Here is a 15,192-nt window from a genome sequence, read left to right on the forward strand (position 1 = left end):
AAGAGAGGGAAGAGTGGTAAAGAGGGGTAGAGAGGGGAGATGGAGAAGGAGAGGGAGGTCGTAACAAGGAGAGAGGTGGAGACGATGAGAACATGGGAGAGAGGAAGAAGCAAGGTGGGGGTGAGAGAGAGCGAGAGGAAGGCAAAGGGAGGGAGAGGGAGAGAGAAAAAGGGGAGAGAGTGAGAGAGAAGAGAAAGAGGGAGAGAATGAAGAGAAGGGGCACAACAGAGCGAGAGAAAATGATTTCTGCAGTAAATGTGGAGTAATGGCAGAGCTGATAGCATTGAGCTGAAGATAAATTGGCATTTTAAGTGGGAGAGCGAGGTAGTGCAAAAGGAGAGCCGTCGAGAGAAGAGCAGGGGGAAACGGCTTTACATTGCAATATATGGGCAGCCATGTTGAGGCACAAAATGGCTGACCTTTCAAGGCTGAGTTCGGCCTTTTTGGTGAACATTATATCACAGGTATAATTGGTGAATATAAGCATTGTCGGGCCTAACTTCTTCCTTTCGAGCTGAATGAAACAGCCATAAGGCTTTGCACTTGAGCAACCGTTTTTGTGTGTTCCGGTTTAAAAATAGCGTTATTCAGCCATTGTGCTCTCTTCTCACCCGAGAGAATCTTACCCTTAAGACGCTCTCACAATGTCTCTACATCACAGTGATATGAAAGTGGACTTCAATTAATTGAAATTGCTCAGGCAGGGGATGACAAGAGGCCTTCATGTGTGTAGCAAAGAGTTTATTGCAGATATGTCACCAAGGTCAACGTCGCTTTGGCCCCTCTCAGTTAGCTGCAGTCACTTCTCACTGCGGATTAGTCAGGTGATAGATGCTGCCATGCTCAATTAAGCACATCAGCATCTTTATCTCTGGCGTAGCTTTGGATGATTAGTCAGCATTCAGTTTCACTTGAAATGTACATTTAGATTTTACCGCTGGTGTGCGGGGGCTTGATTCAATCGTGTAAGGTGTAAATGAGGCTTAAATGTAGTGTGTATGCAGCACTGGCCTCAGATTTGTGTTTGCGCATGGCGTAAAATGTAATCATTAGAATAACCAAGTGAATCCTCACAAGGGCCTCCCTGATATGCATCGTTAACCAACCATTGCCCCAAGGCAGGCGCTCGTTCCCCCGGCCCTTCTCCTGCTATAACGTACAGTCATTTCTCTTTCTCACCACTCACATGCTCATTTAGCTTCCTCGACTTTTTTCCTGTCTACCAGTGTAGATATTAGATTTCACCCCCCAGGAATTCTGCCCATTTCCGTCCATTAGTCTACCCTAGTTGTTGGGCAATTGTTTTGAGCAGGTATATCCTCTGATCCATTTTGCGTTCGCTCATATCCATCTCGTGCTTATCTATCAAGCCGTCGGCTGCTTTCTCCGCAGGCACAAATGCAGATCAGCCCGAATGAAGAGGGCCCCCTATATCTTCACATCTGAGGAATTTGACAAGGAATGCTGTCTAGTTTGATCATGTTGTGTCTGCTGTACGTTCTCGAGGTTTCAGTGTACTGATATCACAAAGAATGACCTCAGTCAACAAACAAAAAGGAGGCTTAAGTTGACTGAATTTGTGTGTGTGTGTGTGTGTGTGTGAGAGAGAGAGAGAGAGAGAGAGAGAGAGAGAGAGAGAGAGAGAGAGAGAGATAGTTCATATCATCTAGTCCAGTCAAGGTTTGTTCCATTCGCTGCAACTATGGTGTGACAAAGCTTGATGCCTTTGGAAGCCAAGGGCATTTCACCATACAGCTCTTCTCAACATGGTAGCAATTTCTCAGTCACCTTGACACTGCACAGGTTTAGTCACTGAGCTGTTAGTGGGCCACAATCTCATTTTCTCTGAGGCTATACAGTTAAAACTGAATATGTTTCTCTTTCTCTTTTCCTTTTTTTCTTAATTTGAAGTCTAGTCGAAGCTGATCTCTGTGAGGAATTCCTCAGGGATTGAGTTTACCAACACACAAGACATCAGAGCTCGCATGTTGCATGCGGCGCTCAACTGGTGACCCGGAGTTGTTTCCCCAGCACCCCTAGGGGGTCAAGGGTCATTTGTTGTTATGTAGCTCCTCACCCTGTGTCAAACAGTGTTTTGGCAACTGCAGCAGGCGATCTTTCAATGCCTGGTTAGTTCAGCCCTGAAAACACAGCATGCCCTCAACGTGTGGCACACATACATACACAGAAGATTTACACAATTTCAAACACGGACACACACACACACACGGCCTTTACTACCGTATGCAGTCACAATTTCATTCACACTTCTTCCTCGTACACACACACAGAGCAGAGCCCACAGGGAAAAGCCCGTCTTTCGTCACTTTGCTCATGTAGCCTAATTACCGGCCCGCTGACGAACAGTAATTACCCACACTGCCATGCCACCACAAGGTTTAACCAAAGTGACAAAGTCATTAGTCTCACACTTCAGGCCACCCGTAAAGAGCTCTTTCTCTTTGCACCTATTCTTCGGCACCCATATATATATACTGTGTATATATATATATTTTTATTTTTTATTTTTTTCAAACTTCCTTTTGCATGAAATATTTATTTCTCCTTTCTGTTTTTGTCCACAGTTTGATGGTGACAACATGTATTTGAATGACAATAACCAAGAGTTTCGGTCGCCAAACCAGGTAAGGCAGCCCGCATCTTTCTCCTTCTCCTTCCGTGTCTGAGTGAACTGTCATGTGCTATTAACGTCAGTATTCGAGGTGTCAGTATTTAACTAAAATAGTGTTGGAAGACGTTAAATGTGCATACTTGCTACTAAACTGGAATTGGATGTTTGACTGAATTTCTTTTAACTATGACATTAGCCACTTTATGAATATTTAGATTATAACATATATGTAAAGACCATCCATCAATATGAGTACGTGTTATTTCCCTACATTAGGAAATATTTGAGGAACTACAGAAATAATTACCCATTAACCACCAAGTAATTGAGTACTGTAGGTTAATATCACCATTCAATTGATCTTATAATCACCACAAATGGCTCTATGCGTGTCTAACTCTAAGGCAAAAGATTCACATAATTGAAAATGTGCTACACTACAGTACTTGCTCCATCTTGATTGCTCAGAACCACCACTCAGGCTTCTGGCGCTTCTTTTGTTACAGTCTATCCTTACATTGCTTTGGGCTAGACAGGCAGGATTGATGGAAAAAGATTTGTACTCATGCTAGCAGCATGACTCTAGGGGGGGAATGCCGCCAGTCTCTGTTTGGGTCTGTCTGTATGTCAGTACACCACTTCGCTTTGGAATCAAGTATCTCAATGGCTCTCAGATGGATTGCCTTGACATTGACATTCATGGTCCCCAGAGGAAGACTACAGATTTTGGTGATCCCTTAACTTTAGCTGTAGCACAACCAGCCAGTTTGCGTTTTATTTTCTGAGCACCAACATCACGTCGAAGATTTGATTTGTCCTGTAAATTAGTTTATGAACCTCTTATTTAGTATGCTAACATATAAAACATACACGGCAAATACTATTCATACCATATACAAGTTGGCATGCGGACCTTTGCCTTTATAGTGCTGCCTAAGTAAAGCCTCTAGCATGGCCGTAGACGCTTAGTCATGTTTCTTAATGTATCACTATCTCAAATCCGCAGATCAGCATGTTTGAAACTATTTCTAAACAGCTGCCACACAGCATCAATCCAGATTTATAACCCACAGAGTTAGAGCTTGTGCAGCCAGATGATTTTAGTTTCTCCAGGTGTCTGGATGGATGAGAGAATTGTCAGTTTGTCAGATCTTTGAATCTCTTGAGCATAATGTAAAGCAAACTTTGGAAAATAACATGGCGATTAGAAATGACGCATGTCTATAACTGCAATCCAAAAAATTATTGAGTAATCTCTATGAATGCGACCCTCTCTCACAAAGTAGAGGGGGATCCTCATTAGTATGCCTTTAACCCTCTGAACCACATAACGCTGGTTTAAAAGGCAATTCTTTCAGTTGGCCAGCTTAAGTACATTTTAGCCAGAAACTGTAAAAACAGAAAAGTGATGAAAATGTTCCTCCCGCTTGGAACCATGGCAAGGCAAGTGAGTATATTTCATCATATTATCATGTTGTATCTGGGGATTGTTCAGTATGTGTAGCACGTAGAGCTGTGTTTATTTTTTCTTCTTCAAATGTTGTCAATTCTTTTATGATGCACAGCACAACATACATTTTTGAGTTCTGTCTAGCCATGCTTGTGCTGTCTCCATAGAGGATCCGGACTTAATATTGCAATGACAAATTAAACAACCACAAACTGCTATTGTTCAGGGGGTTAACCTCCACAGAGACGTTTGATAATTTTTATCCAAAGGACATTAACATAATTTGTATTTTTAACACCACAACTACAACGACTGACCCCTGGTTGTGTCAGTGCCATGTCAACTGACTGAGTTAGTTCCAGACTCACTGATGTACTGGTCTCAGTCTGGAGCGGTGCGCTCCCAGTCACACAAGTTACTAAGTTGGACAAATGTGCTGCTGAGTGCTCCCAGCTGGTAAATGGGAACACATGGCCAGACATATGGCAGAATTTGGAGCTCCAGGATTTGTCGATCCGGCAGAGAGGCCTTGATGTTTTGACAAAACACGACGAGGTGGAGGCTCCTCGTCAATTAGCGCCTCAACAAATACTGTCATGGGACAAAGCTTGAAGGCTGACGACGCCGGGTGCACACAGACATATGCCATAATGGGAAGTGACATTTTTCGGACACAAAGTCATTCATAAGTTAAAAGCACACTCTGATAAAAACTATGCATCAACAAACACGCATACTGTATGTTCATACTTCAATACTTGTGAGGGCCTAAAATGACAAGCCCTCGCCCACAACCCTCCATGTTACCATTCTGACTACCTAACTCCAATCCAAGCATTCAACAGCCACACAGCTTCTTTTTTTTATCAATCTGTGCAATCTACAGACTTTGCAACTGTTTTTAAAGAAAGTTTTTTTTCCTAATCCATATAAGATTTCCCATATAATAAACCTACTTTGAACATCAAACCTGAAACAAATCTCAAATCCCAACCTCCTTTTGAAGACATTAAGACCAGTCAAAATGTCCTCACGTTACAAAAATGTGCTTACTCTCAGGGTGTAAAAACTTAAATTGGCCCTTGCAAAGATTGATGAACAAGAACATGTGTGCACATAAATACGCTCACTAATAAACCCATGCGCACACACACACACACACACACACACACACACACACACACTCTCATAAACCCACACACACACAGACTGTCATGCTATAGCCAAAAGGTTTTCCTTCCTTTGATGTAGGGATTGAGCGACTAAAATGAGAGGTCGAGTGGGAGCTTTAGCAGCTTATTGTCTATTACAGCTCACATCGCAGACCATGAGGTCCGTCGTTGTTGGCCACATTTCCCCGTGTGCCCCGATTAAGTCACTTTGCACGCACACTTGGGTGTGTGCTAATTGGGATAAATGTACAGTTTTGTAGTTCCTCTGCAGCAGCGGTCATGTGTCAATCATCAACACCCACTCCAGGTTTGCAGTGTTGTGTCAACAAATACCTTCTTAGTGGATAAGGCAATTTGGGCTTTTCAAAATATGTCAGTTGCAGTTGATGCTCCGTCAGTGCTGCTGTCAACTAGAGGCTTACGCACCAGTTGTGAACGGCCCTCTCCGAACACTGAGTTCACTGTTTGGCTTCCAAGCCTTTAATGCAGCACATTTAATTTGAAAATCTGAAAGTGGGGCGATGAGCGGCTTCGTTCTTAAGTTGAGAATTGCATGAAGTGTTTAGTCTCCATCTCACAGCCATTTTTGTTTAAATGCAAGAATTAAAGCACCAGAGGTAGAGCTGAAGAATGAATTCTCTCCTCAGTTCATTAAAACATTATTAATCAGGGCCTATTTTAATAATAGATTCAGGTCAAGATTCTTTTTTACATCATAATAAATGAAATATATTTGGATTTAGGCCTGCAACCATTAAAATATGTGTGTATATATATATATATATATATATATATATATATATATATACATTTGTTATTTGACATTTGTCATTATAACTGATTTCTGATGTTTTATACTGTACACTGAATGACTAAATGGTTAATTGTAAAATATAATCTACTGATTGATTGACATTGACAATATAATCATAAGTTGCAGCTCTAACAACAAATAACTGTGGTTGGCGCTGATCTTGATATTTTTGCACAACATAAATGTATTGGCAATGATTAACCTGCTGACGGGTCTGAGGGAGTTAAGTACCTGCAAAATCCACCACACGCAAGGAATGTCTGCTTTTTTTGTGCATCATACAAAATTCATTGCTCTGACTGCTTGTGGTGCATGAGAGTCAATCATTTCTTAATTGGTGTTTAATTGCATGCATTAGCTGTGCAGTGGTTTGTCACATATGACTTGCTTTTGAACTTACAGCGAAACACACAAATTAGAGGTTTCGAATGTGGAATCGTTTTCTGCATCAATTTGAAATGGTGATTACTATTTAATGAATATGACAAATTCATGCTTATACATTCTGGTATGTGCGTGTGTGTGTGTATATATATTTCTTTTTTTACATTTTATATCAAAGCATTCCCTTGCTGTGTTTGTAATCCAACATGCTAAGATGCAAAGCAGTAACATATTTACTGTCTCTCTTGGTGAATAGAATTTGCGCCGAGGGTTTCATTTCTTTGCTCCGTGAGAAGGAAGGATGACGAGAAAAGAAAGAACGAGCCTTAATGCAAGTTTTAACACAACATTAATATGCCCACCCAAGCCTTCATGTGATGTGTGCCTGTTAAAAAAGGTGCACGCAGCCAGAACAGAGACTCCTTTGTTTGCATGTCTGGGGTCTTCCACGGCATACGCACTGAGGTAGCAGTTTGACACTGCCGGGAGATTGCATTACACATAACATCTCTGAGCTTTTAAAAAGAGAAAACCGCTAATCAGGAACAGCTTTAAAGGGGCCGTTTACTGTATGCTTGGACACAATCTGTCCATTCAAACAAGATGTTTTCAAGGCTTTGAATACTGTATGGTTTCTTTGCAAGATATGCATACGCATACGGCGCTCCCAGACATTTTTGATGATATTGATGTTTTCCATTTGGTTCCTCTTTTGAGGTTTCAGCCTGTATACACAAGTGTGGGTGGGTTGTTTTGTTGATCAGTGTTGTTTATCTGCCCACACGCAAACATGAACTGAATGGATAGTTTGTTAAATTAAAGATTATTAAACATCTTTATTACCCCCGTCTTTATGATTATCACAGATAATATCTCAGCAACACCAGAGTTTTCAAATCACTCACGTAGGCTTGTCCAGGACCCCTGAAACGATGCCCAAAGATCAGCAATTCGAATACATGCCGGTGGTGTCTGGTGTCTTACCAATCTTTTATGAGGGTTTCAGTATAGAGACAGTTTCTTTCTGCGTTGTTATTCAACTTACAGAAATGACAACTCTTAATATGTCGGCTTATTTCTACCAAAAATGTCAAACAAAATTGCCACAGCAGCTGTTAGTGCTGCTCCTGTGTTCTTGAAGAAACTGACTGTAGAATGGGAGGACATGTCAGTCACTACTGAGGACAAATTAAAACCTTCTCCCAAAACCGAAAACTGCTTCCTTCAATGTGATTTCATACTGAATAATAAAGTGAAAATGGCAGTTGAGTCTGATTATCACTAAGGCAAATAATGCTGACTGCTTTGTATGTTCTTTAGCTGCACAGGAATGATCACAGCCAAATCAAAATGGCTGCCACCAACCACACCCACACAAATTCTAATTTTGCATAATGGGCAATAAGTGTTCTTCATTTGTATTCATATCAGGCCTTAACTGTTTAAGTGATACTGCAGACTTGTGCTTCCATGTATATTTTGGCACACTTTCCCTCGCCCTACAATGAGACTATGTGGATGCATGACCATGTGTGCACACAAGTACACAATAGATTGAGGGAAACGTAGGGACAAAAAGACTGAAGGATCTTGAGAAATTGTTGGTTAGAGATGGAGTTTCAAGGTGAAAACAAGTCAGTGGCAGGAAGAGGGAGAGTAATTTAGTTCTTTTCTCCCATGTTCTACTTGTTGCATTGTGTTCATGTGCAGGAGAGGAAGGGACCACTGGTCTTCAGAGAGGAAACAAGTTTCAGCCTGTTTGTGCCTCCGTGTTTTCTGCTTCCAAGTGTCTTGCTGAGCCGTGTGTCTCTATCGATTTGGCCGGCTGCAAGAGAACAGTGGCTGATGGTCAAGATTAGAATAGAAACCTCACTTGTTGGATACAGTCTCTCTCTCTCTCTCTCTCTCTCCCTCTCTCTCTCTCTCTCTCTCTCTCTCTCTGTCTCTCCGTCTCGTTCTTTCTGTTTCTGTTTCAGTCGACAGTACAGTCTCTTTATTTCTGTGTATTTCTTAACTCTGACACTCTCTCATTATCCAACCAAATCCTTTCTCCTGAATATGTATAAAGGCCCTCGGATGTATCAGCTAAAATCCACTTTAGCTTATACATTTCCTGTTAAAAAAGTAGATACCCTTACAAAAATAATGATGCTGAGCACATGAAATTAAATAACTCCACTGTAAAAACAACAATTAGTTCCCATATGAAAATACGAGGGACTTCCTTCAAATTTTTGAGCGTAGTGACTAATTTGTTTTTGTTCATACATTCTCAACTTACCTGAAGTTGAGAAATTTTACTTCACTTAACACCTCCTTAGTTATATATGTTTCACTTCCAGTTATGTCTGCTTTTATTCTAGCAGAGCAGTTTCGGGTTTTATCCCTCATACACCACACAACTGTCAACTTATAGCAGCAGCCGCAGTCACATCAGCATCAGTCTTTTATAATTGAGTGTCTGTGGCTCGCAGTCGACGATGGTTCCCTGTACAGATGGAAAATGGACAGTTCAGACTGAGTGCCACACATTATAGAGTTGAATCATGTGTCAATTCATGTATACTTTTGTATGTAAAATGACCAATATTCAACTTGCAGAGCCTGGAGGAGTATTTCCTGTCTGACAGTGCTTGTCGTGGGTGGAGCTATGACAACTGGGGAGCTGTTAGTGCTCTGGCCAGGACTAGCGTCCCTATGAGATGGAAAAAAGATTAGGCCAACTAAAATCAAGCGCCTCACTCGTGCCTACGTAAGGCATCTAAGATGCGACCAAAGCTCTGAATGCACGGCAACAATTTGCGATCGAAACGCAGGTGTCGGGTTTGGGTGCTGTAAATGTGGCGTTCAGACGAATTGACAGGGTAGCGTACGCTGCACCCGATTTAGTGCAACATATGCCCCATGTATCTGTATAAGTATGAACCTCAGCACTTCATACTTACCGGCCATCAGCAGCAGCGCTGCATGCAAAAACATGGATATTTTTGGCCAGATTTTCAAACGTTTGGGGTCAACGTGTGTCCATCTGCTGTGTTACAGAGACAATAAAAAGTTGCATTGCACTTACCGACTTGACAACCTGCCTCTCTCTGCACCGCTCAGTGTGTGTCGTTAAAGTCAACTCTGTCAAGTCAAGCTAGATTCATTTATACAGCCCAATAAATACAACAGCAGTTGAGTCGAAATGCTTTACAATCATGGCAAAGGAAAAGCAATTCAAGGGTGGATTAAAGTAGATTAAGTAGAGTAATGACAGAATCAAAATCAATGCAAGAGACAAATGCAACAAAAGACAGTGACTAAGACAGACACGGTGATGGACAAAAACAGAGAAGAAGAGAGAGGAGGCACAGGAACCATTTAAGAAGATGCCAATATAACGATTTCCTCGAAGTGTGCTTGAAAGTTTTTTCAAAACATTTTAACCGAATAGTTCAACATTTTGGGAAACGATGAGGAGATTGATGCAGTAGCACTGTGGTGTACGTGATGGTAAATGTGAAGCTAAAGCCAGCAGCTGGTTAGTCAAACTAATTTCATAACCTCACATTTTAAGAGGATCCGACGTGAAACTTAAAATCTTATATAATTTAACTCTGATTAAATTAATTAGAAGTATTTTCAGTGCATACATACATACACACAATTGCATGAAGAGAAAAACGAGAGATACTTAAAAGAAGTAATTGTTCTGTCCAAATAAGGAAAAGAAGATCTTTTTATGCTCATAAATTAACGATAACACTTAACTTTATCGTTCATGATAAGATGACCAGGCTGGCTAATTAAGAAAAAATGAATATTTCTATTGCAAGTAGTTGATATGATGATGTTTTGTCAACTAATAGAAATCCAGATGTTGTTTGGCTTGTATATCCAGCCCCCCTCCCTCTCTCTCTCCCTCCCTCCCTGCCTCTCTGAGTCAGAGACACCTCAGTACACCCTGGCACCGTACACCCGATGTGGGCGATGCTGATGTGAAAAGGCATCGTTACTTAATAGTGACTCACAGCGTACCATTATACCCCTACCACCACCACCACCACCACCACAGCAGCATCACTCTACTAACTTCACGAGCCCCCACCCAAGCAAACACCCCCCATCATGCTTCAGTGAGTGTGTTTCTCTTTCTTCTACCCTGCAAGAAAAGTTAGGGGGACATTTGAGAAAAAAGGATGAAAAAATGAAAAATGAGGGTCTGAAAACGCCAACACACTTCTCGCTCCCTCTTTGAGGCTGCACAGAGCCGCTGGCAAGGTCGCGGGAATGAAGTAGAGATACATACTGTATTGTACGGCGCGTATTTAGATTTCAAGAGAGCGCCCAATTTCAGGAGTATGAATTCCGGCAGGAAAGAGTTTTGTTTTTTCCCTGCTCTCCACCAGCACTGGGGCATTGATATTCGGAAAACAATGCTGGAGGAACATCAGAGGAACATCCGCTCAACATCCCCACCCATGCTAGGAGGGATGGTAAGTTACAGTCGTAACCAGGGGGATCAGCAGTTCTTTATGTAGGTCAGTCCATGTCAGCCAATAAGTCCAATTACCATCAGCCTCTGAAATAGAACAAGCACTGACCTCTGTTCTGCTTTAATGGAGCTGAAATGGATGTAAATCCTTACTCTGCCGCACAGCTGGGATATTATAAAACATTATATAAAAGATTTATTTGGAATAGAGAAATATTAGCGATAGTAAACAGCAGGATTTAAACACAAAACCCAGGGAAAGAAGTTGATGTTTCGCATGTTCGAAGAATATGAGCAGATCCATCTCTCTGTTGATATCTGAGGCTTGTTTGGACATCAAACAGCCCACTGTCCCACTCCTGTTGGCGTACTCCCCTGGTCCGTCCTCAAATACATAGCCCGAAGAAAAGCAGCACTCCTCCCAAAAAAACACGGCAACTTATTGGCAGCAAAGAGTGCACTCAATGATTCATACAGTCTTTTAGGAGAACTTGAGACCTTAGCTCTATTTCAGTCTCAGCTTCTCGCGGTAAATGCTGCACGGCGGAGCAGAGGAATTAAGCTGGGCCGAGTAGTTTTTGATATTTCTCTTGGTTTGTCTGCGTGTCTGTCCGCTCCCTCTTTCCCTCTCTCCAAGTGATCTTTCTCATCATGTGGAGACCAAGGTCATGGCTGATTGAAATATAATAGAAGTGTAGACATCTGGCCTAATACTGTGGGAAGTTAAATCTATTTTAATGGCCCCTGCCGCAGTGGATTCTCTCTGATGCACTCTTGCGCTTCACTGACAGTAAATCACAATGTTCTCTTATTACCCTGACTGGAATGAGGGCATGGAGAAAGAACAATGAGGGATCCACATCATTTGTTTCCCCCCCCCCCTCCCTTACTTTTTCCTCTCCTCCTCTCCTCCTCTCCTCCCCTCTCCACTCTCCGTTTGCGACTCATAAAGCAAGGGGCTTAAAGAGAGTGACATCATGAAAATAAAAATAAAAGGGATTATGGGCGAGCTATTGTGCCATATGTGATTACTGGGGCTTCCATATTCCCTTGAGGGGGATGAGTGACTACGAGACAACATATTTTATTTATTTATACGATTCTCTCTAATGAATAAGAATAGGAAATGTGGCTGAGACCACAGTATTGCACCCTTGTCAAAAAAAAAAAAAAAAAATGCAGCCTTTGGTGAAAGCGTAAAAAAAAAAAAAAAATCTATTTCTCTCAGTCTTGATGCAAAGACCAGGCCTATTTCCTCACCCTTCATCTTTGATCTATAACTGTGATTTTATTGCTGTTTATTTATTTTTTATTGCGCTAACATAAATGTTTGGCACATGTATTTTTTTTATTTTACACCTTTTCAAAACACTTTGTGTGCAGCCGTGTTTTTGGAGTTCATGCGCAACCCACCACGGGTCCACCCACATCTGCAATGGAGAGTCAGGTTCTTTTTACCCAGCTAAATGAGATCCATTTTGATGTGACATTTGAGAGAATAACCTGTGCATGGGGAGCGTGGAAGAGGTTAGCTCTCTCCTTTGCTATTGGTTGAAGCCCACCACGGCCCACCTGTCCTTTAGTGACGGATTTTACCCATGACCCTGAACTACTGTCGAACGTGGTGAACCCCCACACCACCACCAACGCACTTCACTTATCCCAGTTCCGTCTTGCTGTCAGTCAGCCCGTTGCATCCGCTGTCCGGTTCTCCTTCTATTGTACTTCACCGTCGGCTCCAGTCTGCTCCGCTTGACACATCAAGTTCCTTGGCGTTTCAAAGCCGGCTCAGATAGCCTCTGTGGACTCACTTGTGCGGCACCCAGCAGCAGCGTGCAACACCTGCGTGCGATAAGTTACATTTCTGTCCTTTCTCCGCTCGGCAAGTTTGATCTTTGAAGGTGATATTTTGAAATTCCCCACAAGAGGTTTTAAAGATTTACTGTTGCCATCCGTCTATCTGGAATACACAGAGTGGACGCGAAGACCTTTATGTATGCGTGGCCAGCTGTTGTTTGTCGCCAAAATCATGCGGCTCTGTCATATTTTTTTTCCCACACAAAGTAGCATATGGCTGGATGACTTTACATAGGACACTCTATAGTCATTCAAAGTTATGGCTTTTTTTATGACGCAGAGGAGTTGTTTTTCCCCATTATCTTAAAAACCTTAATAGTGTTTTGTGATCGCTGAAAAACTGCGAGTGTGTCAGTCACCGAAGCTGCAAGAACAAAGTCCATCAAAGACAGACAGTTCTTGTCTTTGGACAATTTGCCCCTCATCAGCCATGACAGGCTCTCTGGTGTACTGTGCAACATATTCATTCTCCTCCCTTTGACGAACACATCATTGTTCCCAGATGAGCTGTCTCCCACTAAACACCTCATAGGCCACAAATGACTCCATCACCAAGCTAATGACTTCATCTCATCTCCCCCATTCATTTGTGTCAAGAGAAGTTATGGCTGAGCTGATGAATTTGTTTCCATCTGAGATAACTGCATTGCTTAAGATAAGTGGACAAGGTGGAGCTGTGTTTGGTGGCAGAGACTTTTGCTTGCGTACAAGCTTGCGTGTCAAGGCAAATTTTCAGTAGGTCGATTCGCTGGGATAACAATTGCCACAGCATGAACTCCGGTCATTTATGAATTTATTATGCGCAGGAAATGTAAATGTCTATATGCAGTGTCCACAAACTATGAGCCAAAGACATTTCCAAGCTGGTAAAAGGTTTACATGCAAGTGAGAGAGCGAGAAACGACATGACTGGGGATCTTTTACTCATCGACCTGACTTTCTGTACGGAAACGACACATTTTTCCATGCCTTATTCTCCTTAATAGAAACTCATTTCAATTGAAAGAATCTTATTGACACAAGAGATGTTTTTTTTTTCAATTTTAATTTTTCAAGCATCAATGGTTGTGTCCACCTTTTGTTGTATCCAAACAACAGGTGATTTACTGCCCTCTCTGGTTGAAACGTTTGACTCTCTTGCACCTCTGGGTCGGTCTTAGCTGTTGTCAGAGGGGTTGCACCTGTAACACACCCGACCGTGATGTCACTGTGTGCCGTCACACCCTGGCAAACGACTCGCGGACAGAAAAAGCAAGATGGCTGCTATCTCCTGGGGTGTTGGTTCGATTCCCAACTCCCCCAAAGCCGCGTTGTGTCAGGAAGGGCATTCAGCCTATGCTAAATCAAATATTGAGATGGTGACCCGCTGTCGAGATCCCTCATGGGACGGAAGACAACAACGGCGGCAACAACAATTGGCACTGAGTAAAACGGGTTATGATTGTGCAGGAATCTCTTGAACCATGCGCAAAAGAGGATTTGGACATGCACTTACGCGATGCGCTTTAGACCGTGCACTTAGATCGTTAAAATAGACCCCATAGTGCAAAACATCAGAAGTCCTGACACTTTGTCAGTCTAGATCTTCCACTTGGGGTGAATCATCTCCCTCCCTCTCTCTTTCTTTTCCGTCAAAGAACCAGGGCGCTGCTTTGTTGTTGATGATAGTCGAAATGCCTGGGAGCCATAGCTCACATCTATAAGCTATGTTAAAGATTGTGAACAATATGGTGTTTTTCGTGTGGGATCACAACTGAAAAAAACAGAAGTGTGGTACGAGAAAGAAAATAAGTAATGAAAGACATGAAGGTATGTAGATGTATAGTTCAAAGCATTGTCCTTGACCAGGAAAATGATAGATTTACTTAAATTTCACTTTGAGTTGGGTTGGAGGTGTGTAGGGGTGGGAGGTGGGGTGTGTTAGTGTGTGTGTGGGGGGGGGTGAAGGTTACAGCAAAAGAAGGCTGAATCAACATTTGGCGTTTTCTTTCTGACCCCTCTCTCTTTTATCCACTCTCCTCCATGTCTGCGAAAGACAGTGTATTTATGAATTATTTATCCAGGTTTGAAAATATTAAACTTGTGATGTCCTTGTCCTGTGCCGTATCTCCAAGGGCATCGCGAGAAGCTGTAAAGGAAGGCTCAGAAAAACGATGGAAGGCACGGCCGTAAAATAGCCTCCGACAGCATTTCAATCTTGGTACAAATGTTCGACAGCAGTTAAGTCTCGGGAAGAGGAAGTGTCCAAAACGCATCATGTGCTCCACGGTGACATGGGATCAATGCCAAGTTGTTAGCATCCCATAAAAAATAATACTGTAATGTATACCAAAATTCATATCTGCAGCTCTAGCTAGAACAGGGACATTCACTGTTTCCCTGTCAAAAACCAAAACAAGATTTGAT

General features: G+C 42.2%; 1 protein-coding gene across 5 annotated transcripts in view; it reads left to right on the forward strand.

Annotated features, from left to right (window-relative positions):
• The window catches only part of LOC118317306 (TOX high mobility group box family member 2-like), a 74,034-nt gene that overhangs the window by 32,603 nt on the left and 26,239 nt on the right, over nucleotides 1-15,192 (forward strand). For all 5 annotated transcript variants that reach the window (XM_047331148.1, XM_035645878.2, XM_047331149.1 and 2 more), the window contains one exon: nucleotides 2,586-2,645. In XM_047331148.1, the coding sequence (XP_047187104.1) occupies nucleotides 2,586-2,645 (60 nt within the window). The remainder of the gene's footprint in view (nucleotides 1-2,585; nucleotides 2,646-15,192) is intronic.

Source organism: Scophthalmus maximus, chromosome 3, assembly GCF_022379125.1.
Source record: "Scophthalmus maximus strain ysfricsl-2021 chromosome 3, ASM2237912v1, whole genome shotgun sequence".
Taxonomy (NCBI): Eukaryota; Metazoa; Chordata; class Actinopteri; order Pleuronectiformes; family Scophthalmidae; genus Scophthalmus; species Scophthalmus maximus.